Below are 26,620 nucleotides of genomic sequence, written 5' to 3'. Positions count from 1 at the left end.
GAATACAGATATTTTGTTCGGATATCGAATTCGAATACAATGTATCGGATATCGAATATTCGGATATTTTCTCGGGTAAATCTTCTTGGATATCTGGATATCTTATCCGGATAGTTGTGTGCATTTTATTGATTTTTTTAGAAATAAATTAATAATACACAAATAACTTTAGAAATACATGAAAATTTATGGAGGCATACTATATGTCCACATATAATTCTCTAAATATTTGGACTATAAAATCCATAATATGATAGTGTTTCTTTCATTTCACTTTCATTTGTTATGTGAATTACACGTGAAATCACTCTAAGTATCCAAGTTCACTTTATCATTTTCATGTGGAGGCTTGAGGTTATATTCTTATAGAATGTTTATTAGTTTTGGTAACTTATTTGTATTTTGATAATTTTATGTAAAATAAATTAATAACACGCACATAGACTAAAAATTCATGAATTTTTACAAAAAAATGTGACATATGTACACATATAATACTAAAAAATGTTTGGACTCAAAGAGTGGATGCATGATTACAACCATGATATGTGTGGAATGATGTCTTACACGATATATGACAGAAAATTTGTTACCGATAATATCCGTATCCGACTAGTTCCGTATTCGACACACAACTATCCGTATGTGTATCCGAGAACATCCGTATTCGTATTCGAAACTATCAGTATTCGAATCTGAATAAAAATATGAAAATAAATATAGTTTTAGTGATATCCGTCCGTATTCGATTCAATTACATTCCTAATTATATATGTATTATCTTGCCTTTAGAATTTCTAATGTTTTGATGCCTCGCCCTTGAATTTCTAGTGTTCTTAGGCCAGTCCGTGTAATCTGGCGTGTAAAACGCTGTACTGTTCCCTGGAGTTTGAAGTAGGGAGTGCAATAGGGAGTGAAATATTGAATTTGAAATATGTTGTCTGCATCATTCTTCTTAGGGGTGTTTTAGCAGTTTTTATTTTATTTTAGTCTCTAAATTACTATGTGCCGTTTGGTTCACATATTTATAGTGTAATTGATAATTCATAACACTAAAACATGTTTAAAGGGGTGTTTGGTTTATATGGACTAATGTTTAATTTATCTATTTTATTTTATTTTAGTCCATAAATTGTTAAATATGAAAACTAAAACTCTTTTAATTTTCCAAAATAGAATAAAATGAATGGACTAAATTAGTCTCTAGAAATCAAACACCTTCGATTCTAACTGTAATGACGTAATCAGATACTGTACTATTTATATTGTTCTATTTAAACTTATTATTATCGTAGCTAGTCAAGTCTTTCTTAACCAAATAACACTTTATAGGCATCACGAATATAGGAAATTCATAAGACTTTATTGCATATAGCCTGTTGGTTTGGTTTTAATCTGTACTAGTTTATACTATTTTTACAGTGTTTTATTTCTATAAATTGTATATGTAGCAGTACGAACAGCTGATATTAATCCGAAGACAACGATTTATTTCCACTTTGCATAAATTTGAGTGTTCAAACGAACACGAGGCCTCGTATTGACCCGGAATAAATCTCAGTCTAAAACCCACTCGCCACTCTTATCCACAGGGCCGCGCAAGCGCTCTGGCTTCTTCCAGTCCAGTCCACCATCCGCGCCATGGCGATGGCGTTCGCGGCTGCCTCCGCCTGGAGCCTCAGTCTTACAGCCTTCTCCCTCCCGCTGCCCCAGTCTCTGCGCCCGAAACCTAGCCAACTCCTCCATGGCGCGACCAGCTCGTTCCCGCGGCCACGCCGATGCGGGTGGGGCGCCGTGGTGCGCTGCGCGAAGCGCACGGGGAAGCAGCGGTACCCGTCGGAGAAGAAGCGGTTGAACAGGCGAAAACAGGAGTTGCTACGCCAGGCCGCCCCGGAGGAGGGGAGCAAGGGGCGGGAGTCCGGGTACTGGCGGCTCTCGAAGCTCGCTGTTCCCGCCCGCGACGACCCAGGCAAGGACTTCACCGGCATCTCCCTGCCGCTACTCCAGGCCATCGCCAAAGCCATCAAGTTCCCGGTACGCATCAGCCATCGCTTCAAATCGATAGGTCAGTTTAATTCAAAATGCCCTGCAATTGCGAGGTATTTAGTGAATCAACGATAGCTTACTGAAACAGAGGTTTCGGTACGTTGAACGGTAGGATTGAGCCTGCCATCTTGCTTAAAAGAACAGTAGGCTTCAGACTTCATGCATTCGACGTGTTGGAGATAACTCTGCTCTATATCTGCTCTGTTAGCCAGAGGCTTTTGATTATGGCCCTGTTTGGGACAGCTGCTGCTTGTTGAAAAAGCAGCTTATCTGATAAGCTGGTAAAAAGCAGCTTCTGCTTGTTGGCTGCTTTTAGTTCATTTTGAGAAGCAGTTGAACTGATAAGCTGCTGCAGAAGCTGCCTGTTTGGCAGAACTTCAGCTTAAATTTGTGAAGAAGCTGAAAATAAGCTGTGCCAAACAGGCCTTATATAGAGGTACAGAACCTTGGCAGCCCCACACCTCTTGGGCTGCCCAAGGTCTTTAAAGACTGTAATTAACTAACACAGTTATCTAGGAAATGCTTAGGAAGCAGGGCTTATTAACTACATTTCTCCCCCTAAGACCTGCTTCAACTAGTCTTGATCTCCTTGATCCCAATCCTGCTCCTCATCTCTTCCAGCTTGGTCTTGCCCAAAGCTTTAGTCAATATATCAGCGAGCTGATCTGCAGTGGGAATGAACTCTGTCTTGATGCTACCTTCTTCCACACAATCTCTGATGAAATGATGCTTGATTCTAATATGCTTGCTCCTGTCATGGAAAACAGGATTCTTTGCTAAAGCCAGAGCAGACTTATTATCTACTCTGAGTTCCACCACTTCAATTTTTCTTCCCAGCAAATCTGCAAACAGCCTTGACAACCACAAAGCTTGGGTTGCAGCTGTTGTCATCGCCACATATTCAGCCTCACAGCTAGACAGAGCAACAACTCTCTGTTTGACAGACTGCCAGCTGACCAGGCTGGTTCCAAGGAAGAACAAACATCCAGTTGTGCTTTTGCTTGAATCAATATCTCCAGCCAAATCTGAATCACTGTAACCCACAAACCATGATTTGCCTGTTGTTCTGGTGTAGCATAGCCCATGATCTAGAGTACCAGCCAGGTACCTCAAGATCCTCTTCACAGCCTGAAGATGTTCAGTTGTTGGCTTCTCCAGGAATCTGCTAACATACCCTACAGCAAAAGCCAAATCTGGTCTTGTGTGCACTAGGTATCTCAAGCTGCCAACCAGTCTTCTGTACTGAGTTGGATTTACTTCCTTTGCTGTACTTTCCTTGCTCAATTTCAGCCTTTCTTCCATGGGTGTAGTGGCTGGATTACAACCTGCCATACCACCAAGTTCAAGTATCTTCTTAGCATAATGGGTTTGCTTCAGGGTAATGCTCCCCTCTGATTGTCTTACCTCAATTCCAAGATAGAAAGACAGAAGACCCAGATCACTCATTTCAAAGGTTTGCTTCATCTTTGCCTTGAAGGATTCAATCTTCTGCTGATTGACTCCTGTGATGATCAAATCATCAACATAAACTCCAATTACCAGTAGGGAGTCACCTGATCCCTTCCTGTACATAGCAGCTTCATACACATTCTGCTCAAAACCCATCTGCTTGAGAGTCAGATCAAGTTTAGCATTCCATGCCCGAGGGGCCTGTCTTAAGCCATACAAAGCCTTGTGTAGCCTGTACACTTTCTTCTCCTCTCCTGATACTGCAAAACCTGGTGGCTGAGTAACATAAACCTCCTCCTTGAGTTCTCCATTCAAGAACGCAGACTTCACATCCATGTGATGTACTGCCCATCCTTCTTGTGCTGCTAAAGCAAGCAAAACACGTACTGATTCCATCCTTGCAACTGGTGCAAAAACATCTTCATAATCAATTCCCTCCTGTTGAACAAAACCACGGGCCACAAGTCTTGCCTTGTGCCTAATCACAGCTCCATGCTCATCCTTCTTCAGCTTAAACACCCATTTTAGTGAGATTGGGCGGTGACCGGGACGGGGAGAAACAAGTTCCCAAGTCCCATTCCGCTCTACTGATCTCAGCTCCTCCATTGCTGCTTGCCAATCTGAATCATCCTTGGCTTCTTCATAGCTTGTAGGCTCACCAGAATGGGTGAGATTCAGTTCTGCAAACAGCCGCTGCGCCGACAGAGGGGTTGGCTGATCACCAATAATGTCATGAATCTTTCGATAACGGAGTTCTTCACCGTCATGGTAGGCATCCACCCTTTCATCATCATCCTCCAAGGGGGTCACATGCTCTACCTGAGGACTTGCTGGAGCTGGTGTGGGTGTTCTGGGCGACGTAGATGCCTCCGCTGCCGACTCCTCTGCTTCTGCTGCATGCTCTCCTGCACTTTCCGGAGAGAAACCAGGTGATGCAGGATGTGGCGCAGGAAATGGTGAAGGCGACGCTGAACCTCCTGCTTCAGGGAATTCCTCCGCCCATGGGAATTCAACAATAAATTCTCTGTCCGCTGCTTCTGATGTGCCTGCTGCCGGTGATTCCCAGTCCCAGCCACACCCTTCGTCGAACACCACATCGCGGCTGACACGCACGCGCTGGGATACTGGATCATAGATACGATATGCTTTGGCCCCTTCCGCATAGCCGATAAACACACCAGCCTCGCCGCGGTCATCAAGCTTGTGAAGTTGAGTGAGCCGTCGGGTATAGGTCACACAACCAAAGACCTTGAGATGGCCGACTGTTGGTGCCCGGCCATGCCACGCCTCATAAGGAGTGACATTCTTCAGTGCCTTTGTCGGGGATCGATTCAAAATGTGCACAACTGTCATCACAGCCTCCCCCCAAAACCGAGAGGGCATTCGGCGTTGCTTGATCAAAGCCCGTCCCATGGCCACCACTGTTTGGTTCCTGCGTTCAACAACACCGTTCTATTGCGGTGAATAAGGGGCACTGAAATGCCGTTTAATACCTTCGTCAGCGCAGTATGCAGCAAACTCCGCGGCGGTGAATTCACCGCCATTGTCGGTGCGCAGGACCTTCAACTTGCGCCCGCTTTCCACCTCTGCTGCCACCTTGACCTTCTTGATTGCTTCTGCCGCTGCGTCCTTGGATGGCAGCAGCACATCCCACATAAAGCGGGTGGCGTCATCGACGAGCAGCAAGATATAGTGGTTGCCCGCCGGTGTCGCTGGCGTGACCGGGCCGCACAAGTCACCGTGCACCAGCTCAAGCTGATTCTGGGCACGGTATGCTGCTGCAACTGGAAATGAACGCCGCCTCTGCTTGGTGGTAACGCAGGTGTCACACACCTGCTCAACATGGTCGACCACCGGCATCCCGCGCGCCATCTCTTCCTTGCTGAGTCGCCGAATGGCGTCGAAGTGCAGATGGCCGAAACGCTCATGCCACTGCCACGCCTCAACATCCTTGCGCGCCGTAAGACAGATAGGTTGTGCAGCCTCAAGATGCAGAATATATAACCTGTTCTTCCCTCTATGTACCTTAGCGAGCAGACGACGGTTCTTGTCCCAAATGCGAAGCACGCCATGGTCAATCACAACCTTGGACCCTCCTTCATCAAGCTGTCCCAGACTTAGGATAGAGTTCTTCAGCGCCGGAATGTAGTAGACGCCATGAAGAACCCTCTGCTCACCGGTCTTGGCTTGGAAGATGATAGACCCAACGCCCTTGATCTCTACCTTCGACGCGTCCCCGAACCGGACCGTTCCTCGAACGCTAGTGTTCAGATCAGCAAAGAACTCTTGGCGCCCGGTCATATGATGCGTCGCTCCGGAATCCAGGTACCAACCGCTGTCCACTTCTTCGTCCACGCCAAGATAGGCACAAGCACGTGGCTTGGAGAACTCGACGTGCTGTGCCGTGTAGCTGTGCGCCGGCGTGCTCTGTTCCAGGCTGATAAAGCCATGTGCCAGGAACAAAGCGCCATCTTCATCACACTCGGCGTACTGGACGCGTGCCTCATGCCTTCCTTGGTTCCCGCCACGCTGTCCAGCCTGATTTCTACCGCCGCGGCCTCCACCACGGTTGCCACCGCCGCGGCCAGCACAGTTTCCACCTCCATCGCCGCGCTCTGCATCTTCACGGCGCGGCTGGGGACACTCACGTGCCCAATGGCCCTCCTGGTTGCAGTTGAGGCAGGTGTTGGGGCCGACGCGGCCAGCAACATTGCCATCTCCTCGTCCGCCACCACGTCCACCGCCTCTGCCTCGTCCTCGTCCACCACCGCAGCTACGTCCACCGCCACCGCGCTGATTTCTGAAACCAGAACCACCTGCATCTTCTCCCTTCTTCTCCTTTCTGCAGCACGCTCTCCACTGCTCTTCGGTGTACAACAGCTTGCCGTTGATGGCCACCGGCTCGGTCAGCACTTGTTCCTCGCGATTGTCCACCGCCTTGAGCCTTCCAGTCACCTCCTCAAGAGTCAGCGCCTCGAAGTCGAGAAACTGCTCAATGGCGACAACAATCTGCGCGTACTTGGCCGGCACCGTGCGTAGAAACTTCTCCACCACACGCTCCTCAGTGATGTCCTTGTCACCATGGATGACAAGTTGCTGGTGCAGGGTTGTTAAACGCATGGCAAAATCATCCACTTGCTCGCCGGGGTTGACACTAATGTTCTCCCAATCGCGGCGTAGGCGCTGCAGCGTTGCTCGACGGACCCGGTCCACGCCGATGCGGGTCGCAGCGATGGCGTCCCACGCCTCCTTTGCCGTAGCCTTGTCGAGGAGTGGAAGGCCCATTTCCTTGGGCACGACCCCGACAATCACTTCCAGCGCACGCCTGTCATCGCGAAACTGGACAGGGCCGCCCTCGATGGCGTCCCAGAGATCGCGCGCCTGCATCCTCAGCTTCATGGTCTGGCTCCACTCGTAATAGTTCGTCTTGTCCAGCATCGGCCACGACGTGCCGCTGCCGGAGTCGCGGTACACCACCCTTCCTTGCGGCGACTCGTAGCGACCGCCGCCACGACAGCGCCTCCGGTCCCGCAGTGGTGACTGCGAGCGCCTCCTGTCTCGCGGTGGAGTCCGCGTCCTCCGATTCCTCTCTGTCTCCTCTTCCTCCTCTTCGTCCTCCTCATCATCTCCCTTCTCGGCGGCGATTTCGGCCCGCAGCTCCTGCGCCGTCCTTGCCGCCGCTTCTGCAGCAGCCGCCGCCGCTGCTTCCTCTGCAGCCTTCAAACGTGCGGCCCGGCCGGAGGAGTCGCCCAGCTCTCCTTCACCGGGTCCCTTGGCCTTGAGCCTGGCAGCACGCTCAGCAGAGGTCGACATGGAGTGGAGAAGGTAAGGAGATGGCCCTGTGGCTCTCTGGTGTCTAACCAAGACTCTGGTACCAAATGTTGGAGATAACTATGCTCTATATCTGCTCTGTTAGCCAGAGGCTTTTGATTATATAGAGGTACAGAACCTTGGCAGCCGCACACCTCTTGGGCTGCCCAAGGTCTTTAAAGACTGTAATTAACTAACACAGTTATCTAGGAAATGCTTAGGAAGCAGGGCTTATTAACTACACGACGATGGTTAACTTTGTATGCTCGTAGAAGGTTTAACCGAACTTGGTTACTGCCATTTAGCTAACACACGATCTTATCCACTCTTGGCATGTGAACAATCCCATTTTTTCCTTGAAGAAGCAGGAGAGCTACATATCATTGAATTAAGAAGAAAAATGGGCAAGAGCCTTTGCAAACACACACCACACAAAAAGTAAAAGCCAGATGCAGTGGTTTAATTAGCCTTTCACGCAATCACGCCTATTGCAGTGAAGAACACATGACCACGACCTAAACTCCACTGTCGTCTAGCTGAAGTGGAAAGAGATAAGATATGCCTCACGTTCCATGGCCCCATCCAAACCCCACAAATGCAGCTCCTCACTATGCGAGCAGAAGAGCTGTAGCCAGGTTAGGAGATGCCCCATCAAACACACAACTATTGTGGTGCAGCCACAAGGTCCAGGCTCCGAGTATGATAAGAGAATTGACACCCATCTGGAATCGATTGTTAACACCGCAAGAGAAATTGTTCCACTCTTCCAACAAGCAATCTTCTAGCTGTGGCACAAAGAAATGGAGACCAACCTTCTGCAGTAACTTAAACCAAAACTCACGTGCAAATGCACAACATAGTGAAAGATGGTTGATTGTTTCCACAGATTAATCACAGTGATGGCATGCAGAAGGATGTGGGAGTCCTCACTGAGCAAGACGGCCAGCTATCCAGCAATAACCATGAGTGATCAGCCATAAAATGAAATAACATCCATTTCTTTGGGTGCCTATTTTCTTTCTAACTTGTTGGTTTGGGATGTATGTTCATGCACCCGACCATCTAGGTTCGATTCAAATATTGTCCGTGGTGAATGTAGGTTTGACACTAAGCCACTAAGGTAGGATTTGCAAGTGGATTAACATCTGCATGTTTTAAGGTAACGACAACATTGTGAACCTGCATTGAATGAATGCGGTATGTTAACTGGTAGGCTGAGTGTTGTACTGTTGTACTATCCATCTACAAAACTTATAATCCAAATGATCGCCTGGTTGAATCTGCCTTGCTCTCATTATTTCATAGTACAGCGTTCATCTTTTATGCTGTCATTATTGTGGTCAAGACATGCTATGATTATGTCTCTAATTGATGCTGCCATGCTTCAGGTTCCTTCTATGCTCCCTGACGAGGCTTTCACTGTCATCCGCAAGTCATTTGACGCACGAAAGGTTCTTCATGGGATGATATCATTTCTATCTTAGTTGATATTGGGATATGTATGCTTGATGTTGAAACTACTGAAACAATTCATATAAATTGGATTACAAAGGTCCAGATAGGCAAATAGACATGATGTTAAGAAACAATATAGTAAGTTTCACCATGCATCTCCACAGTTAAGTTTTCAGCGTTCTATTGGTGGTTCTGTGCTCCCACTCAGACTGGAAGGCAACATTTCAACCTTTTTCATAGTTATTCACCCGTTCTAGGCAGGCCCACATGTCAGCAATTTGTTGAGGGCAATAGTAATGATATGAACTTATGAAAATTGTGATTTTCTGCAATAGGGATAGTATTTTGTGATATTGTTTCCTCGAAAACATAGGAGAGCCGTGTATCATTATATTAAGAAGAAAAAGGGGACAAGAACCCATGCAACCCTACAAACACCACACACATGCACTCACGCCCCATGAACTATTTTGTGATATCTACTTCCTCCAAAGTCCAATCGACTAGTTTGTCTATGTACTTATCATTTCCTAGACATATTTATATGCAATTCATCATATAAAACTGGATTAGTTTGCACCGCATTTGTAATCGTATTTACCTATATTAGTATCATAAAATGGATATATTTGTTCATACCATCAATAGTAAAATATGTGTTACTTCTACAGGTTTTGAAAGAACCTCAATTCACTTATATTGTTGATATGGATGTTAAGAAGATTCTTAATATTGAGCCAAGGGCATGGGATTTTATTGCTCGGTTGGAGCCCAAACTTGGAGTTGTGGAATACATGACCGAAGAGAAGTTAGCAGTTGATCTGGTCAGCATGCTAAATGTTAGTAGCAAAGGTTCCAATAATGTACTAGGAATTAGAGACACTCATAGTGGCATGATTTATCGTCAACAAAAGAAGCCCAGAGTGGCAGTTATAGGAAGTGGACCATCTGGCTTGTTTGCTTCCCTTGTGCTAGGTGAACTTGGTGCAGAAGTTACCTTATTGGAGCGTGGTCAGCCTGTTGAACAGAGAGGTCGTGACATTGGTGCACTAGCAGTTAGACGAATTCTACAACCAGAGAGCAACTTTTGCTTTGGCGAGGTATTCTAATGATTCCTATTTTTCTTCAAGACACCACCAAAATGATCAGTGGGCTGAGTCGCCTTTGTTAAGCAATATTGAAATAAGCAATTTGTTGATTTCGTGTATATAAAATAAGTCATATGTTGATTTAATAATCTAAAAAATAAAGACATACATGTTTTGAATTTATCTACATATGGATCATTTAACAATGTTCCTGATGAACTGAATGAATTAAAAAAACATTCAGGCGTAACCTTTCATACGACCTTTTCATTTTTGGAAGCTGTTTGCATGCACACATTTGCTACATTACACTATTTTCTTATGTACAATCAAATTTAACTCACACTAAAATATTGAGTCTGAACAACTTGTGAACTCCTTTCTTGATTAAATGTCTTGCCTTTTTTTGCATTATCTGGACCATTAACATGCTTATACTTGTTTAGTCTGATACAAGTATTTCTGGCATGAGATAGGCCCAAGAACATGATTTTGGAGTACCAAGAACCCATTTGGGAATTAAAAGGAGTGATCAAATAATGAACCCAGTGTTCATATTCCTTCATAATCTTAAGGCCATTGATTCTTGATCTTCTGTTCTTAATCATAACAGGGTGGTGCAGGTACGTGGAGTGATGGGAAGCTGATGACCAGGATAGGAAAAAACACTGATGGTGTTCAGGCTGTGAGAATCTTCCTGACCTACATCGATCTGTTCCCATAAAACTTTACTCTCATAGTCTCATATATCATTTTCTTAGTAGTACACTATTTTTTCACGGTGTCCAGGCGTGAGAAAATTCCTACTGTACCTCAGCGGCTCAACCTCAAACATTGTTTTGTGTAATAGCTCACATTCATGTTCCAATTGTTCAAGAGTTCATGACTTTTTTTTGGAATGAAATAGCTTTCTCATAGATTTTAGCATGAACTTTTGATTGTGTTCATTGCCATTTATCTTATTCAGAGATGTGCATCATTGCCTCCTGATCGAAGGAACTAGTGCTGTGCTGCGTTTTTTTTCTTTGAACTACTCAGGAGGCGTGTGCCATTTCATTAAGAAGAGTACCAAATGTACGACACCAAGACACCACACACCAAACCCACCCTTGCACTAGATCACAATGAGCAAGCAAGCCACCTTCAATCAAAGAAAAAGACCAAAGAACAGAAAACAGAACCTAGATAAGGTTACGGATGCCCCGGGCCCTGGCTGAGCTCCATAGAGCTCCTTCCTCTGCTAACCACCAAGGAAATATTTGGAAGCATTGTTGAAGACTCAGTCATTGCGGTATTTCTGAATCTCCCATGCGATTAAATGATCAGGGAGCCGAGCCATTTCTCTTTAGCCTTTCCATTGACTCGACTGTGCGTCTCCCACAACAGGAGAATTTAAGTTTTGAATTTTTTAAATCCCATTAACTGATTTATCAGGTATTTTCTACAGTTTGAACTTTGAACACATTGGCATCTAAATTAGAGTATTTCCTTTTTAATATAAAACAAAATCGTAGATCAAACTTGGTTATTTTATTTACCGTGGGTCTTGGATTGCAGGTTATGAAAACATTTGTTCACTTTGGAGCCCCTCCAAACATTTTAGTTGATGGGAAACCACACTTGGGTACTGATAAACTTGTTCCACTGCTGCGAAAATTCAGGCATCACTTAAGAGAGTTGGGTGTAAGTTTCAGCATATATGTGTTTATTGAGCTATGTAGCTTCTTCTGTTCCGCAGGATCCATTGCATTGATGCACCATGTTCCTTTTTTTACAGGTTACCATAAGATTTAATGCTAGAGTAGATGACCTTATAGTAGAAGATGGGCAGGTAAAAGGAATTGTGGTCTCTGATGTGGAACTACAGCCAGGTCCTGCCAGCCAGAAACTAGCATTTGACGCAGTTGTAATGGCAGTTGGTCATTCAGCTCGTGACACATACAGTATGCTTTGGCAGCATAATGTAGACATGAGCCCAAAAAGTTTTGCTGTAAGTTTCCACTGCTATTAAAATCATATTCTAGGTTGATATTACTTACGTTGGTTGTATCAAGTGGTCACATGACAGACAATTTATAATGGAAGATGAGGCCATGCTTTTTAAAATGCAAAAGTTCATTGGGTGGCATTGTGGAAATGAAGATTTGAAATGATGTAGCACACATCCAATTCATGAGACAACCTGTTAATCCTGTGGATTAGAAACTAATGAGCTTCTGAACATTTCACCATAACTTATCAATGTTCTTTATTTTGACAATATTCTAGTACCCTATTATACTTTCCAGCTTCAAATACGACTTTCAAATGCAATGTTACTAGTAATAACATTTTGTGCACCCACACAGATCGTGCAACTTCCTTAGAAATGCCTGATGTGAATTCATTTGTTGGCTAAACTGGGCCATAAGAGGGTGTTTGGAAACAAAATATTTTTGGAGTTTTGAGGTGAAACCATGGTATTTTTTTTGCCAAGAGGTGTTTGGCTACATTGTAAAAAACTCTGTTTGAATACCATGGTTTTGTAGATACCATGACATTTTTGGAGTATTTGAAACTCCACTGCAACCCAAAGTTTTTGTCTATGACTAGCCTTGCACATGTATACTAAACACCATGGTTTGATATACTTTGTTTCCAAACACGTATTGCTAAGTGCATAAGTGCAAGAGGAAGGGTTTCAATAGTGTCATAATTCTTGGGGCTTGGTGCTTATGGCTCACTCGTAATAAGGCTGTTTTTGATGGAGTGAGCCCTTCCATTAGATCGACTAAGAGGTTGTTTTTAGATGAATTGATCAGTTGGAATAAGGCGGGAGCGAAGTATTTTGGCAGTTTGGGGCTTATTGTCACCTTAAATAGGGTCTAGTGGGGCCTGTCAGGCTTCCCCTCCCCATTGGTTTCACCTTGCTTGGGTGCTGGAGAGGAGGCTTGGGGGTTTGGTCTTTGCTTGTTTTTCTTTTCTGCCCTGCGGGTGTTCTATTTCGGTCCACTTTGGACCTTTCCTCTCTTAATATAATGATGCGCAGTTCTCCTGCGCGTTCGAGAAAAAAAACCATGGTTTGAAATACTTTGTTTCCAAACACGCCCTAAGTATTTGGACATTCTCTTCCTTGTTGCCTTTTATCAACTATCGTTCACTTTGTCCTATTTGGTTCCTTTAGTCTAGCGACTAAAGTTTAGTCTAGAGGCTAAACTTTAGTTTGTACCTTGTTTGGTTCTAGGGACTGAAAGTGTTTAGAACTCATTAAATAACTTGTAAGAACACCAAAATGCTCTTTATCATTCTCCCGTCAGTGCCCCTCTCCTGTGGCAATAGAAATAAATGAGGGGCAACCGGTGGAATCATGGTTTAGTCTCTTTTATTCATCCCTTGAGGGACTAGGGACTAAAGCAGTTTAGCCCCTCCTTTAGTCCTAATGTTTGGCAATTTAGGGACTACAATGCAGGGACTAATCTTTAGTCCCCAGAACCAAACAAACCCTTTATCTTTGCAAGTTACAGTACAACATAATATTCCCTCCATTCCAAATTGTAAGACATCTAGGCTTTTCTGGATACATTCAACTTAATATGTATCTAGACATAGTATATATCTAAGTGCACAACAAAAGCTATGTATCTAGATAAGCCAAAATGCCTTGCAGTTTGGAATGGAGGGAGTAATTGCTTACACTTCAGTTTATGTAACTTAAAGTCAAAGGTTCTTGTTTACAGGTTGGCTTAAGAATTGAGCATCCCCAAGAATTGATAAACAGTATCCAAGTAAGACCTTTTCTTTGTTCTGATCATCTTTGTGGATGACACTGTCCAGTGTGATTACCATTATTTTTCTCAAACATGCAAGAGAGTTGCATATCATTTATTAAGAGAGAAGTGTAATTACCTTTATTACATGCATGATATTTGTATGTTCAAGTTCAAGGCTAGTTTCAAAAGAGGAAAATTAAAGCCAAAGCCAACTATGCGAGGTTTGGAGTGTTAACTTGTATCTAGGTGATCTGTTAGTAATCAAGAAAACAATAAAGATACTACCTTTTGTTTCCCAGCTATTTCACCCAGTTTTCTAGTGCAGATAGCAGCTTGGATACTTATCTTTTAAACAGAGAGCAGGGTAGCCTGTGTACTATAGGCTAAGGAACATGTGTCATACTTGCATGAATTCACTTATAATTATTAAATAGTGCTAGAGATTGATATAGAACCCTAATCAGGCCAGGCACATGTGTGTGTGTGTGTGTGTATATATATATATATATAGGCCGTACATGGGTTGGGCCAAGGCCCATTCAATTAGGATAATACACACTCCAACACTCCCAACAGTCGCAACTCTATCCATTACGAATGTTGAGACTGGACTGAAACTTCGAGAACCTCGTGGACGGGGACCCTCGGTGAAGATATCGATGAACTAAGAGGTGGCCGGGATGTGAAGGACCCCGGCATCGCCGACAATGACACACTCACGGACGAAGTGAAGGTCGATCTCCACGTGCTTCGTACGCTGGTGCTGCTCGGGATTGGTGGAGAGGTAGACTGTGCTGACGTTGTCGCAGTAGACGAGGGTGGCACGCGTGAGAGGGTTGTGAAGCTTCTGGAGCAGCTAAAAGAGCCAGGACGCCTCGGCCATGCCGTTGGCCACAGTGCGGTACTCAGCCTCAGCGTTGGTCTGAAGGTCTCGTCGTAGTCCACTTTGGGACTTTGGGTGAAGCACCGAAGGATCCAATGGGCCTTGTACCGATGCAAGGTACCATCAGCCTTGAGCTTGTGATGGAAGATCCACTGTCGGTGACCACATTGGTGCCCAAGGGGACACGACATCAAGTCCTAGGTGTGGTTGGCCATCAGGGCCTCATATTCCTCCTGCATAGCACGACGCCAGTGGCGATCGACGATCGTGCTATGGATCGAGGATGGGACTGGTGAGAGAGGCGGAGTGGCGGCGGCTGTGAGCACCAGTCGGTCGACGGGACGAAGAACACCGACTGATCGCCGCGTGACCATCGGATGGGCGAAAGGGCCTCTAGCTGAGTTGGTTAGGTGGTCTGAGTAGTACTCCTCAGGTCCTGGGTTTAACTCCCCGTGGGAGCGAATTTCAGGCTGTGGTTAAAAAAATCCCCTCGTCTGTCTCACACAAAAGCACAGGCCTAAGGCTCAGCCCCGGTCGTGGTCATTCTCACATGGGCTTCGATGCCGCTGTGTATGGGTGGGGCAGAGGTTCGGGGGTTTTCTCGACCTGTGTGAGAAGGTCTTTTTCTTAATACATTGCCCGGGGGCTATCTTACTGAGAGCACCTAGAGGGGGGGTGAATAGGTGATCCTGTAAAATTCAACACTAAATTCCAACAAGCTTGATTAAAGAGATATTAGCGCAAGTTAATCAAGTCTATGAGGCGAGCTCTTGCAAACACAAATGATCACAGAGAGGAGCAACACAAGAGACACACGATTTTTATCCCGTGGTTCGGCCAAGTAACACTTGCCTACTTCCACGTTGTGGCGTCCCAATGGACGAGGGTTGCACTCAACCCCTTTCAAGTGATCCAATGATCAACTTGAATACCACGACTTTCTTACTTATAATCTTTCTCCCGTTTGCGAGGAATCTCCACAAGTTGGAGCCTCTCGCCCTTACAATAAAGATCACAAAGAAGACAAAAGAGTAAGGCTAGGAGAGCAACACACACAACACACAGATCCGCAGCACACCACAAGCCAAGACTTGAGCTCGAAACGTAGCACAGAGAGTTCGCAACTCGAACGGAGCTCAAATCACTAACACAATTGATCAAATGCGCGGAGGCAGAGTGTGAGAGTCTTAGAATGCTTAGTGAATGCTTAGGTGGCTCCTCCATGCGCCTAGGGGTCCCTTTTATAGCCCCAAGGCAGCTAAGAGCCGTTGGAGGCAAACTTGGAAGGCCATCCTTGCCTTCTATCGAGTGGCGCACCGGACAGTCCGGTGCGCCACCGGACAGCTACTGTAGCCTGTCCGGTGCGCGATTTCCTTCCAAATTGGACACAGACGACCGTTGCAGCTTCGGGCCCGTTGGCGCACCGGACAGTCCGGTGCCCTTCGCCAACCGTTGGAGCTGCCACGCGTCGCCCGCAGATTTCGCGGCCGACCGTTGGCTCACCGGACAGTCCGGTGCACCACCGGACAGTCCGGTGAATTATAGTCGTATGTCGCCTTCGAAACCCGAGAGCGGTGAGTTCACCGCGGACCAGCCTGGCGCACCGGACACTGTCCGGTGCACCACCGAACAGTCCGGTGTGCCAGACCGAGCAGAAGATTGGTTGCACAGAGCCGAGCTTTTCCCTTTTTCTCTCTTCTTCTTTAGTCACTGTTTCTAGCACTTGGATAACCATGTTAGTACATAAAACAATTCACAAAGTCTAGAAACATACCTTTTGCCTTGATTTGCACTTCTCACTTCATTTAGCACATAAGTACTCAAATACTGTGTTGGACATCTAATCACCAAAATACTTATAGAAATTGCCCAAGGGCACATTTCCCTTTCACTTACCCCCCGCAGGTCTAGTGACCATCTGATGGACGTGGCAAGGGTTGCGGTGGATGGTGGTAGGGTGGTACACCGGTCATGCGACAGGTGGGGGGGGCAATGTACAGGGCCACACATAGTGTTGGTAGATGTGTGCTGGATTGGTGAAGCGAGCCGAGGGTGCTTGAGGAGGCGGGGCCGCGCGTGGCATGGGTGCAGGGGACAGGGCCATGGGTGGCGTGAGCTAATGGGGCCGCACATGGCATGGTTGGGGGCGACGGGGTCACACGAGGGGCGATCGGAGGTGACGGTGCCATGCATGGCACGTGAAAGGTCGCCGGGACTAGACGTAAAGGAAAAGGAGGGATGTCGGCGGGATCAGAATCGAGAGTCTAAGTCGGGATGTGGGGAGGAGCCAACAAGGGAAAAACGTCTTCATCAAAACCACATGGCAAGATATGATGATGCAGGGGGTGAGGAGATCGAGGCACCTTTACCCCTTGTGATCATAGGTGTACCCGAGGAAAAGACAACTAGTGTATCAAAGCATGAGTTTGTGGGGAGCGGTGGTAGAGGTATTAGGATAGCAAGCACAACCAAAGACGCAGAGGTGTGTATAGAATCAGGCGATGGCGAAGAGGGCGAATGAAGGAGTAGGGTGATAGACAGTCTTGGAGGACAGACGATTGAGGAGATAGGTGGCGGTATTCAGCGCCTTCACCTAGTAGCTGGCAGGAAGAGACGCCTGGAAAAGGAGCCAACACATCATATTGATGGTAGTGCGAATCATGCGATTTGCTCGACCATTTTGAGGGGAAGTGTAAGGGCGCAAGCAGCTTAACACCGTGAGAAAGGAAGGAGCAGGAGTGGTTGAACTCGAGACCATTGTCGCACTGGAGAGCACGAATAGGGTGACCAAACTGTGTGAAGACCCAAACAAAGAAATGTGATAGGGTGGTGAAAGTGTCGGATTTCAACCGCAATGGAAAAGTCCGAAGAAAATGAGTGAAATCATCCAGAATCAACAAGTAATATTTATACCCCGAGAGGCTAAAAATAGGTGATGTCCATAGATCACAATGTACAAGATCAAAAGCTTAAGCAACCCGAGAGGAGGAATTGGAGAAAGGGAGACGAGCATGGCGGCCTAACTGACAAGCATGACACAAACTATCAAAATGGCTACTGCTACAAGATATGATAGAGCTACTAGACAAATTGGTCATAATATCGGACCCTAGATGGCCGAGACGATGATGTCAGGTGGTGGCGAAGTGGTCGCAGCCAAAGCATGCGGGGAGGACGTGGCGGTGGAGGATGGGGGGAACCGAAGAGTGTACAATGGCCCGAGATATCACATCGGGTAATAAGGGTCCTGGTAGCCAAATTCTTTACGGATAAACCAAAGAGGTCATACTCCATAAAACAAGAGTTGTCAGTGGTAAAACAATGAACAAAAAGATCCTGGATGATGTTGGGAGCAACAAGAACGTTTTTGAGGTGGAACGGTCCTAGGAGAACTAAGTCAACTACTGAGATAACCAGGAGACTGGAACCGTTCCCCACAACGATAGAGGAAGGAAGAGATGGATGAGGGGGATGGAAGTGGGATACGTGCCAATGTCAAGAGTGGTGTGGTAGGAGGCGAGAGATTTCGCCACCCAATCCAACGTGGTGGCGAAGGAGCCGGTGAAAGACTACTGATCCTAGCTACCGCCTCACGTGGACCAAGTGGGTGAGGTCGAAGTCCTCGGGAGCGGAAGGAGAGGCGGAAGTGAGTTCTGTCACACCCGGATTTAAGGGCAAACCCGGGTGCGTCTCATATGTACGCTAAGTCGAAATCCACACATATAACGACTCAGTGTATAGAGACAAATGCCACAACTTTATCATATAACGAGAATGTCTTACAAAGTAGCTGATAATAAATAAATCAAACTAAGGTAACTATCTCCTCGGCGCCAATCGTTGACTGGGAGACGACACCTAGATCTCATCAAACTCGTCGTAGTAGTCATCCTCCGGGGGTATCTGCTCCTCACCTGTGTGTGTGTGTGTGTGGGGGGGGGGTTATAGTGAGAGTGAGCTCACATACGTTCATCGTTCAGCAAGTGTGAGAAATAATGTGCATAAGCTCACTTATGGTGGGGGCTCATGTGTAGTGTAAGGCTTATCAACAAATAATAGTTAAGGCTGAGCATTGCTTTTAATAAGTTAGTCAAAATTTTATTAGCAGTTACTAAATATAAGTGTATACCAACCCAATTACATAAGGGATCACAATTATAATAAATCCCACAATGCAATGCATATGACAAATTAGGTTTAATTCCATAAGTTAATCATGCGAGAGTCCTGACTTGTTTTTGACCGTGAGCACGACTGATAAACCAGTTTTACACTCTGCAGAGGTTGCACATCTTTACCCACAAGCCGTGTTACCCATTTGCCAAGGGGACTAGAATTTCCATTCATCTATACCGAGGAGACGAGGCAGGGTAGCAATACGAGGCCTTTCCAAAGTTTCACTAGTTCGAGAAAACCCGCTACGAATTCAGGAAGAATGAAGCATAGGAATCTCTTGTCCGAAAAGCTTTTACAGACAGTTCGATCCGAGGACCTCCCTATACTCTGCCCCTTTTGAGTAAGGTAATACTCCCCGCTTTCCCCTTTCGGGTAAGGTAATCTCTCCTTAGCTTTCCTAATTACTTGGTCAAGGGCGTTCCATTCCACCCTTGTGGTAGCACTGTTATCTCAAGTTCAGCTCCATCTCCAATTAACACCATAATCTTATCATGAACAATAAATAATCCAACAATAATGATAAAGCATGATCATGATTCATATATAGCATTAATCCCAAAAACCAGATATAGCAATAGCAAGACTACCCAATAGTTCATTTGTTTGCAAGATGTAGGGTGAACATGACTAGGGTAACCTATTAGGTCCCATCAAATTAACCTGAACATGTCACGATGATTATAGAGAACATTATTGGGTAAAGAAAAGTGATTAAGGGTAACTTGCCTTATTCGAGCTCCTGCTTAGAATCTTCAACCTGCGGGGCTTCAGGTTCCTCGTTCACTTGCTCGTCTACTCGCAACAATATAAACAAACAATATAGGGACAAAAATTAACATTATACCAAACATGGAAACAATATGCGTAAGAATATTCTATGTGTTGCCACGAAACCGTAGGCTCAAGAACCACTAAAATCGGAGTTAAAACGTGGGAGTTATGATTTTTCTAAGTTTTAGGTAATATTTATATACTAAAATTCATTTTATTTATCCAATTTATGAATTCTTACGCCTGATGGACAATGAGCATGATTTCCTAGAAGGTCAGGGGTTACTATGCTAAAAATAGGACTAACTTGCGAGGAAAGTACTACTGCAGAGGAGTGCGGGTTGATTCTCATGTTTTCGGGGGATTATTTTGCAATTTGGCCATGGTGACTTATCTTGAATCGTCCTGGGCCATCCAACCTCGGATCGACGGTCCATATTTAATGAACGAAGGGGTATTTTTAGATCTAATTGCGACCGTAGGTTTGAAGATCCATGGCCCCGATTGAAACACCGAATCAGATGCGCTCGATCTAATCATAGCCGATTAGCCGCAATCCTACGGCCCCCGATCGACTCCCTCCCTCGGCTGCTGGCCACGACGACACAGTACTACTCATGGCGACGCATGCACAAATCAGACGAACACCCACTCTGTGCACCGATGCCTTATCCCATGAACTCCCAGACACTAGACTACGGCTACGCACGATGTGCAACGAATAAACATGGGTAAGACTCACCAAAAATCTCGGAGCAAAACGCCTCCCCCACGTTGCAGCGCGGACGACGACGATGTCCTTGCTCCGGCGACAAATCCTTCACGGTCCTGACTATCCTTCCACCCGATCAAGCCACGGGGATCTTCAGCGTGCTCCTGCGATTACTCTACAGTACTGATTGTGGCTCGGACCAAGGCGAAGGCGAGAAACCACCATGGCGGCGCTCGATCTCTCCCCTCCCTACTCTCCCTATCGACGGTGGTGCTTTCAGTGGTTTGGGGCGCGACGAGCATGGCTGAGGAGACCCCTTTTATAGGTGCGGAGAGATGGTTTCCGAGGCCAGCTGGAGCCAGGGAATCATGGTGACGGTCGTTGCATTGCACCGCAGGGATGGCGGTATTCTGTTACGCGGGCGCGAGGTGGGTGTGGGTGAGGGAGGTTCTATGGAAACGCCCCCACCACACAGTGACTCGGAGCGTCGAGCGTGGGCGGCTTGTGCGTCTGTCCCATGGGCCCACACGCCAGTGGCCCCGATGGCATCGGCGTGGTGTGGCTGGGGGAGGAGTGAAGGTGTGGATGCCCGGTGGAGCCGGGCTGTTGGCGCCGAGCGGTGGGGTTGGGCCGCGCGGGTAGAAAGCGATTGTGGGCCGAAATCAGGAATTTTGGCCTAGCCGTTATTCTTTCTTTCTTTTTCTTCCTTTTATTTCTTATTCCTTTTTTTCCCTTATTAAGGATTTGACTCAAATTTAAGTATAATGTGATCCCAAATTCACATCAAATGCATCAACAAGAAATACCAGCATGGTGCATATTTATATTATTTATTTGATGATTAGTTGCTTTAATCAAGCCCTTTATTGTTGATATACATAAAGATGAAAAGAAATCACATGGACCATGTAACTTGAGGAACTATTTCACCTTTCTTAAACTTCGGGTATTACACGACTGATGCTGAAGAGGGGACACCGAAGGTGGAAGGGCACCGTAGTGAGGTGTGGTTAGCAGAGCCGGCGGATGCGCGACAAGGAAACACCCTCAGCCGGACCCGACCACATGGAGATGGTCTTGGTCCAAAGGTTGCAGAAGGACGGACACATTCGACTGCCGCGCCCGAGGGGACCACCTCCACCACAATCATCCTTGCGGGGTCGGCGACCGCCTCTGGAGGTCGGACGAGGATCTTCGGGAGGAGGGGTGGGGCAAGTGGGCATGAAGGCCTCCCCCCTTGGCGACGGAGGACGAGAGGGTTGGCTAGTGCAAGACACGCCATAGAGAGCGAGGCGGACTCAGCATCTAGGGTGAGCTCCTTCGTTGTGGCCGTCTTGGAAGGAGGGGAAGGACATCGAGCATTTGATGAAGCCTTCAGGTGGTCGTGGCACCGATTGAGACCACATAGAAGATTTAGGACAAGCATGTGATCAGATATAGGCTCCCCAAGATCTCGAAGAGTCTGCCATGCCCTTCATTCGATGACAGTTCTCAGTCAAGGAGAGATCCCCTTAGAAGAAGTGCTGGAACGAGGCGTCGAGGTGGAGTGCATGAGCGTCCCGGTTGTCGAGAAACTAGGCCTCGAGAGCAACTCATGCTTGGCGAGCAATGCCACCCGCTCACGATTCACGAACGACGTCTTAAAGCTAGACAGTGAGCGTGCCGAGAATCCACGAGAGGACCACATTATCCATCCGATGTCAGGATGGGAGCAGGTGGGAATTGGTGTCGACGAGGACATGGTCATCGAGGGCATAGCGCGAAGAGTGAGGAGCATCTGGTCGCGCCAGTGGGTGTAGTGAGTGGACACGAGGTCTAGGACGAGGGAGACGACCGTCTGAATGTTCTGGACACCGGCCACCTAAGCGTGAAGGTTGACGATAACCGCGACCTCAAATTTCGAAGCAGGCAGTGGCACTGGGGCCGACGGAGGAGGATCAACGACGAAGGAGCCGAGGAGGTGATGCTCAAGCTCAGCCAGCTGAGAAGCGAGGGCATGTGCCGTGGTGCACTCGTGCTCCCAGGTGAGGGCTGCAACACGTTAGTAGTCCCGAGTAGCGACCACATCGACCTTGGTAGTGGTGAATGCTACGGTTAAGGTCGGTGAGGAGGGTGGAGCCCACATGGTTGCATTAGCAGCAGAGGTCGGCGCACAAGTGGCAGGGACGATGTCCAATGTGTGGTGGCTGGCCATAGGAACTGAAGCAGGGATAGTCGGGGCAGCCTGTAGGGCGTTCTGGCGGTGAGAGGAGCGATGGAGGTTGTGAAGGTGCACATTGGGGGCGGTCCAGATGTCTGAGTGTGCGGCCAAAGATGCCACGACCGCCCATGTTCGATGGTATGGGGGAGGAGATGCCGGGTAGGGGAGACGCCGGTAGGCGGTACCGCCGTGGGAGGTAACGCAGATGGGGGTAGTGGGGCCGCACTCGTCGACGCGACTGGATGTAGAGGGGGCGCCGACATGTAGTGGAGAGAGCTGGGGCCGTAGAGGAGGGAGATGGCGAGGCTCAGCGCTGTGGCCACCGTGGCTTGCTGGAGATGAGGCGCCGACGCCGCCGACTGTCGAGGGAGGAAGCCGGGGGGAGGGAGGTGTCCATGCCGGCGGAGCGGGTGGGGAGGAGCTCCGACAGGCAGAGAGATCGCCGACGGGAGCAGGGAGGGGCTACGGCGAGCAGGCGTGAGGGAAGGCCACTTACGGGAGCAAGGAGGTCGCCGATGGGAGGAAGGCCCCTGGCGGCTAGGAGCAGGGGAGGTGAGAGGGAAGAAGGCTTGATACCATGTTAGAGATTGATAGAGAACCCTAAGGTCTCCTTTGGAACACAGGAATTTCAGAGGAACCATATACGAATTTCACAAGAACCAATTCGTTTTTACAGAAAAAATCAGGAAACGGGAAAGAAATCCCGCATTCCAAAAGAGCCTTTATCAACTAGGCACATGTATATATAGAAAGACTGTACATGGGCTGGGCCAATGCCCATTACATTAGGATAATACACACTTCAACAGACAGAACACTGAAGCATGGTACTGTGCCTTTGTTCCTGGGCTGTGACCAAGGATCGACATCGGCCCAGGGTAACTCAATCTTTGCTTCCATCAGTGGTTCTGCTGTCCAGTTATAAAGTAATACTAGGGTGAAGGCAGCGATGGAAATCCATTGATTGAATCTTTTCCAAAACATATGAAACATGGAGAAATGGAGTGCAAATTGCCGGAAACAATAGCAGAAAGAAAATGTACTATTTTACTATTTTGAAGTATCTGCTGTGCTCCGTTTGATGTATCTGCAGCCTGTGGGCTTGGTAAATCATGATTTAATGCTCAACTTCTTGTCTGCTTGGTGTAGCTAAGCATATGCGGATGGGATGTTGCAGTATTTTCTCTATTTCTATGATGTGCGGATGCCAGTTTATATAATGCATGGTATTGCTAATGTCACAAATTGCAGTACTCTGAACTGGCAGCTGAAGTACAAAGAGGACGTGGACGGATTCCTGTGGCAGATTACAAAATAGTGAAGTCTGTTGGTGAAAGAGACGCAGAGAATGAACTTGACATAGCTGAGCCAACTCGCAGTTGCTACTCGTTTTGTATGTGCCCTGGTGGACAGGCAAGGCACTCGCTCTCACTCTCCCTCTCTGATACTCCATTTTGTAATATAATGATTTTCCTTCAAATTTTTGAGAAAGCGTGCAGGTTGTTCTAACCAGCACAAACCCATCAGAATTGTGCATCAATGGCATGTCGTTCTCACGGCGTGCATCAAAGTGGGCAAACTCAGCTCTTGTAGTCACTGTATCATCCCATGATTTCAAGCCATTTCAATCCCATGGTCCTCTTGCTGGCGTTGAATTCCAGGTACTTGTTATGAGAATTATGTGTGATAACAACAGAACCACTCAAATTGCTGTAGTAACTTGCGTAATGTGTACCTGTATTCAAATAATGTACATTCAATAAGCAACACACTAGAATAATCACAGGCGTCACAACCCGCAAGAGTTCTTTTTGACAACTTGGAAACATATTTGTTCCTCATGTTTGAACTCAATAATTTAGGCTTTATACAACCTGGAAATATATTTAGTATAATTTGATATGAAATATAATTGGTTGGAGTGATCTTACTGGCCAGTGGCCACTCCATCACTCTGCAAGCGTGCTTGTAGAAGTTCTGTATCCAAGTTGGGTAGGAAAGATGTAAACTATCCATATTGTCTGCTCAGTTTCATCTTTTCATTAACTAAAAGGGTAAGTTGAATTGTTAGCTGTTCTCAAAGGATATCAAATGAATAATTCTAGGGAGTTACGTTAGCTAATTCTCTGTTATGGTACTGTAACCTGGTGATTACTGTTCCTGTATCTAATTTGAAATAAAGACTCAAGTGGGTGGAAAATATTGAATTTTGGCAAATAATGTAACAAATACATTGCCCGCCTTTGTTCATCAACTTAAGTGTTTGAATGGACTTGCTCATACATTTAGCTCAACAATAATTAATGTAAAATGACAGCTTAATCACTGTCAGCCATCTTAAAATTTACGATGGATGTGCATTATGTTCTAGTATGAAATGTTGATAGTTGTAAACATGCACAACACACCTTACTTTTTGCTCTACAGATTTTTTTCTTCATTTATAGTGCATTTTAATGGAAAAAAAATTCCCTCCTTAAGCTCACAAAAAATGGGTACTCGTTTAAATCAGAGACAATTTGAAAGAAGAGCAGCTATGATGGGTGGAGGGAATTTCGTTGTTCCTGCACAGTGTGTCACCGATTTTATCAGCAACAGACTGTCAGGTACTGGCAGTGCTAAAACTTTTAAGGTAGTAAGTAATTATTTAGTTTTTCTTTGATTAACCTGGTTGTCTGTTCTAGTTACAACACTGCCACCATCAAGCTATAGATTAGGAGTTCGTCCATCTAATCTTCATGAGCTATTCCCTCCTTACATAACTGAAGCTTTACAAGAGTCACTAATAATGATTGATAGAGAGGTATGCCAATTCTTATTTTGTGTTTTATGATTCAAATCCCACATGTGGTGATTCATTTGTAATGCAATATTTTCAGATGCCAGGCTTTGTTTCTAGCAAGGCCCTACTTCATGGTGTGGAGGTATGCAAATTGCTTGCTCTTTCCTATGATTCTTCACCTGCTAAATTTCTAAACGCCAAGTAGTTAAACATGAGAAAGTTCACTTCTAGTTTGATAGTGACTTGTTAATCATTTGTGTGTGTTTTCGTGCTGTTCTATTCTCAGTGTTCTTAACACAATGACACACAGTTCTCATGATTATTCGAGAAAAACCCTTTGATTACTTTTATGCTCATTGTTTAAGGTCTGTTTCCAGACCAGGACAAGTTCTCCCTTACAAATTTCACGACATGGAGAAACATACGAAAGTACATCACTGCGAGGATTATATCCAACTGGGGAAGGTGCTGGCTATGCTGGGGGCATCTTAAGTGCTGCTGTGGATGGTATGTATTGTGGTTTTGCTTTAGCTAAACAACTTTCTTTATTCCATGGCGATATAGAGCCATTTCTAGGCAAAACACAAAAACAAACAGGTTTTATAAAGTATTGAATGGACTAGTGCTTGGTATTTTGTTGTTCCAATTTTTTGGGGGAAAAGATCGATGTCATTATAGCTTTAACCATAGGATATTTTTGTCATGTTTAGAGCAGCTGTGATTGCCTTACTAAATTCATCAGCTAATTTGTGCACGGTTGATGTAGAAGGGTAGAGCAAGGCATTGATGTTGTAGGAGAGGTTCTGGTATAGGTATAGCTATGTAACAAATAATTTATAACTTCCTATGTGATGCCACCTTAATTTTGTCAAGATAATTCACCAAGCATAATACCATATATTCTCTTGTGTGATGGATTGATGAACATTAATGTGAAGAAGATTACAAGCTCAAGTATTAACTGAGTATTGTGACCTCCTAGCTCTCTCTTACCGTTTAGTTATGGCTAGAGCTATAGCCAAACGATCTTTAGTTTACCCTTATGCATGCTCTTAGAAGATTGGGAATTCTGAAGTTTATTTGGATCTAGTTCGTAGCCCTGTTTACGTTGCTCTAATCCCTTTTATAGACCAAGGGAGGAAAGCTGATTATATATTGTCTGGATTATGGTTCTTGGTCAATCGTGGCCCAACAACCCTATGCTTATCCTGGTCGTGGAGCCATGCTCTTGGTCGTGCCACAATGTTGAAGATGTCTTGCTATAGTGGCAGACATCTATCGCTGAAGTAGGTATGCCATGCCGTATTGATGGACATCAAAGTCCACGATATTGGTGTATGGATACACCGTAGTTGGTAACCAGTGTAACAATAAGTACTTTATAATACTTACTAGTACATTAGCATGCATGGCTACAAGGTCGATGGCACATATCGAATCGTGGTCTTGAATACGTATGATGCCAAAGTCGTGGCAACAATGCTCCTATCAGACCATAA

The 26,620-nt window shown here is 46.0% G+C and overlaps 1 protein-coding gene across 7 annotated transcripts; it reads left to right on the top strand.

Annotated features, from left to right (window-relative positions):
* Window positions 1–1,536: 1,536 nt before the first annotated feature.
* Window positions 1,537–26,019, top strand: LOC100276032 (uncharacterized). Of its 7 annotated transcripts, none has more exons than XM_035959483.1 (13): window positions 1,537–2,034; window positions 8,694–8,756; window positions 9,432–9,860; window positions 10,462–10,533; window positions 11,406–11,531; window positions 11,626–11,838; window positions 13,565–13,612; window positions 23,591–23,752; window positions 23,839–24,000; window positions 24,852–24,945; window positions 25,024–25,142; window positions 25,219–25,263; window positions 25,487–26,019. In XM_035959483.1, exons 1-13 carry the CDS (start codon window positions 1,642–1,644, stop codon window positions 25,733–25,735), a joined length of 2,175 nt encoding a protein of 724 aa, XP_035815376.1. In that variant the 5' UTR covers window positions 1,537–1,641; the 3' UTR covers window positions 25,736–26,019. The 7 variants fall into 7 exon arrangements, with proteins under 7 accessions (XP_035815376.1, XP_035815378.1, XP_035815377.1 ...); XM_035959487.1 differs by having other exon boundaries at window positions 1,577–2,065; window positions 25,499–26,019; XM_035959486.1 differs by having other exon boundaries at window positions 1,577–2,065.
* Window positions 26,020–26,620: the final 601 nt, after the last annotated feature.

The sequence above is a fragment of the Zea mays genome, chromosome 6, assembly GCF_902167145.1.
Source record: "Zea mays cultivar B73 chromosome 6, Zm-B73-REFERENCE-NAM-5.0, whole genome shotgun sequence".
Lineage (NCBI taxonomy): Eukaryota > Viridiplantae > Streptophyta > Magnoliopsida > Poales > Poaceae > Zea > Zea mays.
The sequence above is the reverse complement of the archived record's forward strand: the minus strand, read 5'-3'. Positions and strand labels throughout refer to the sequence as shown.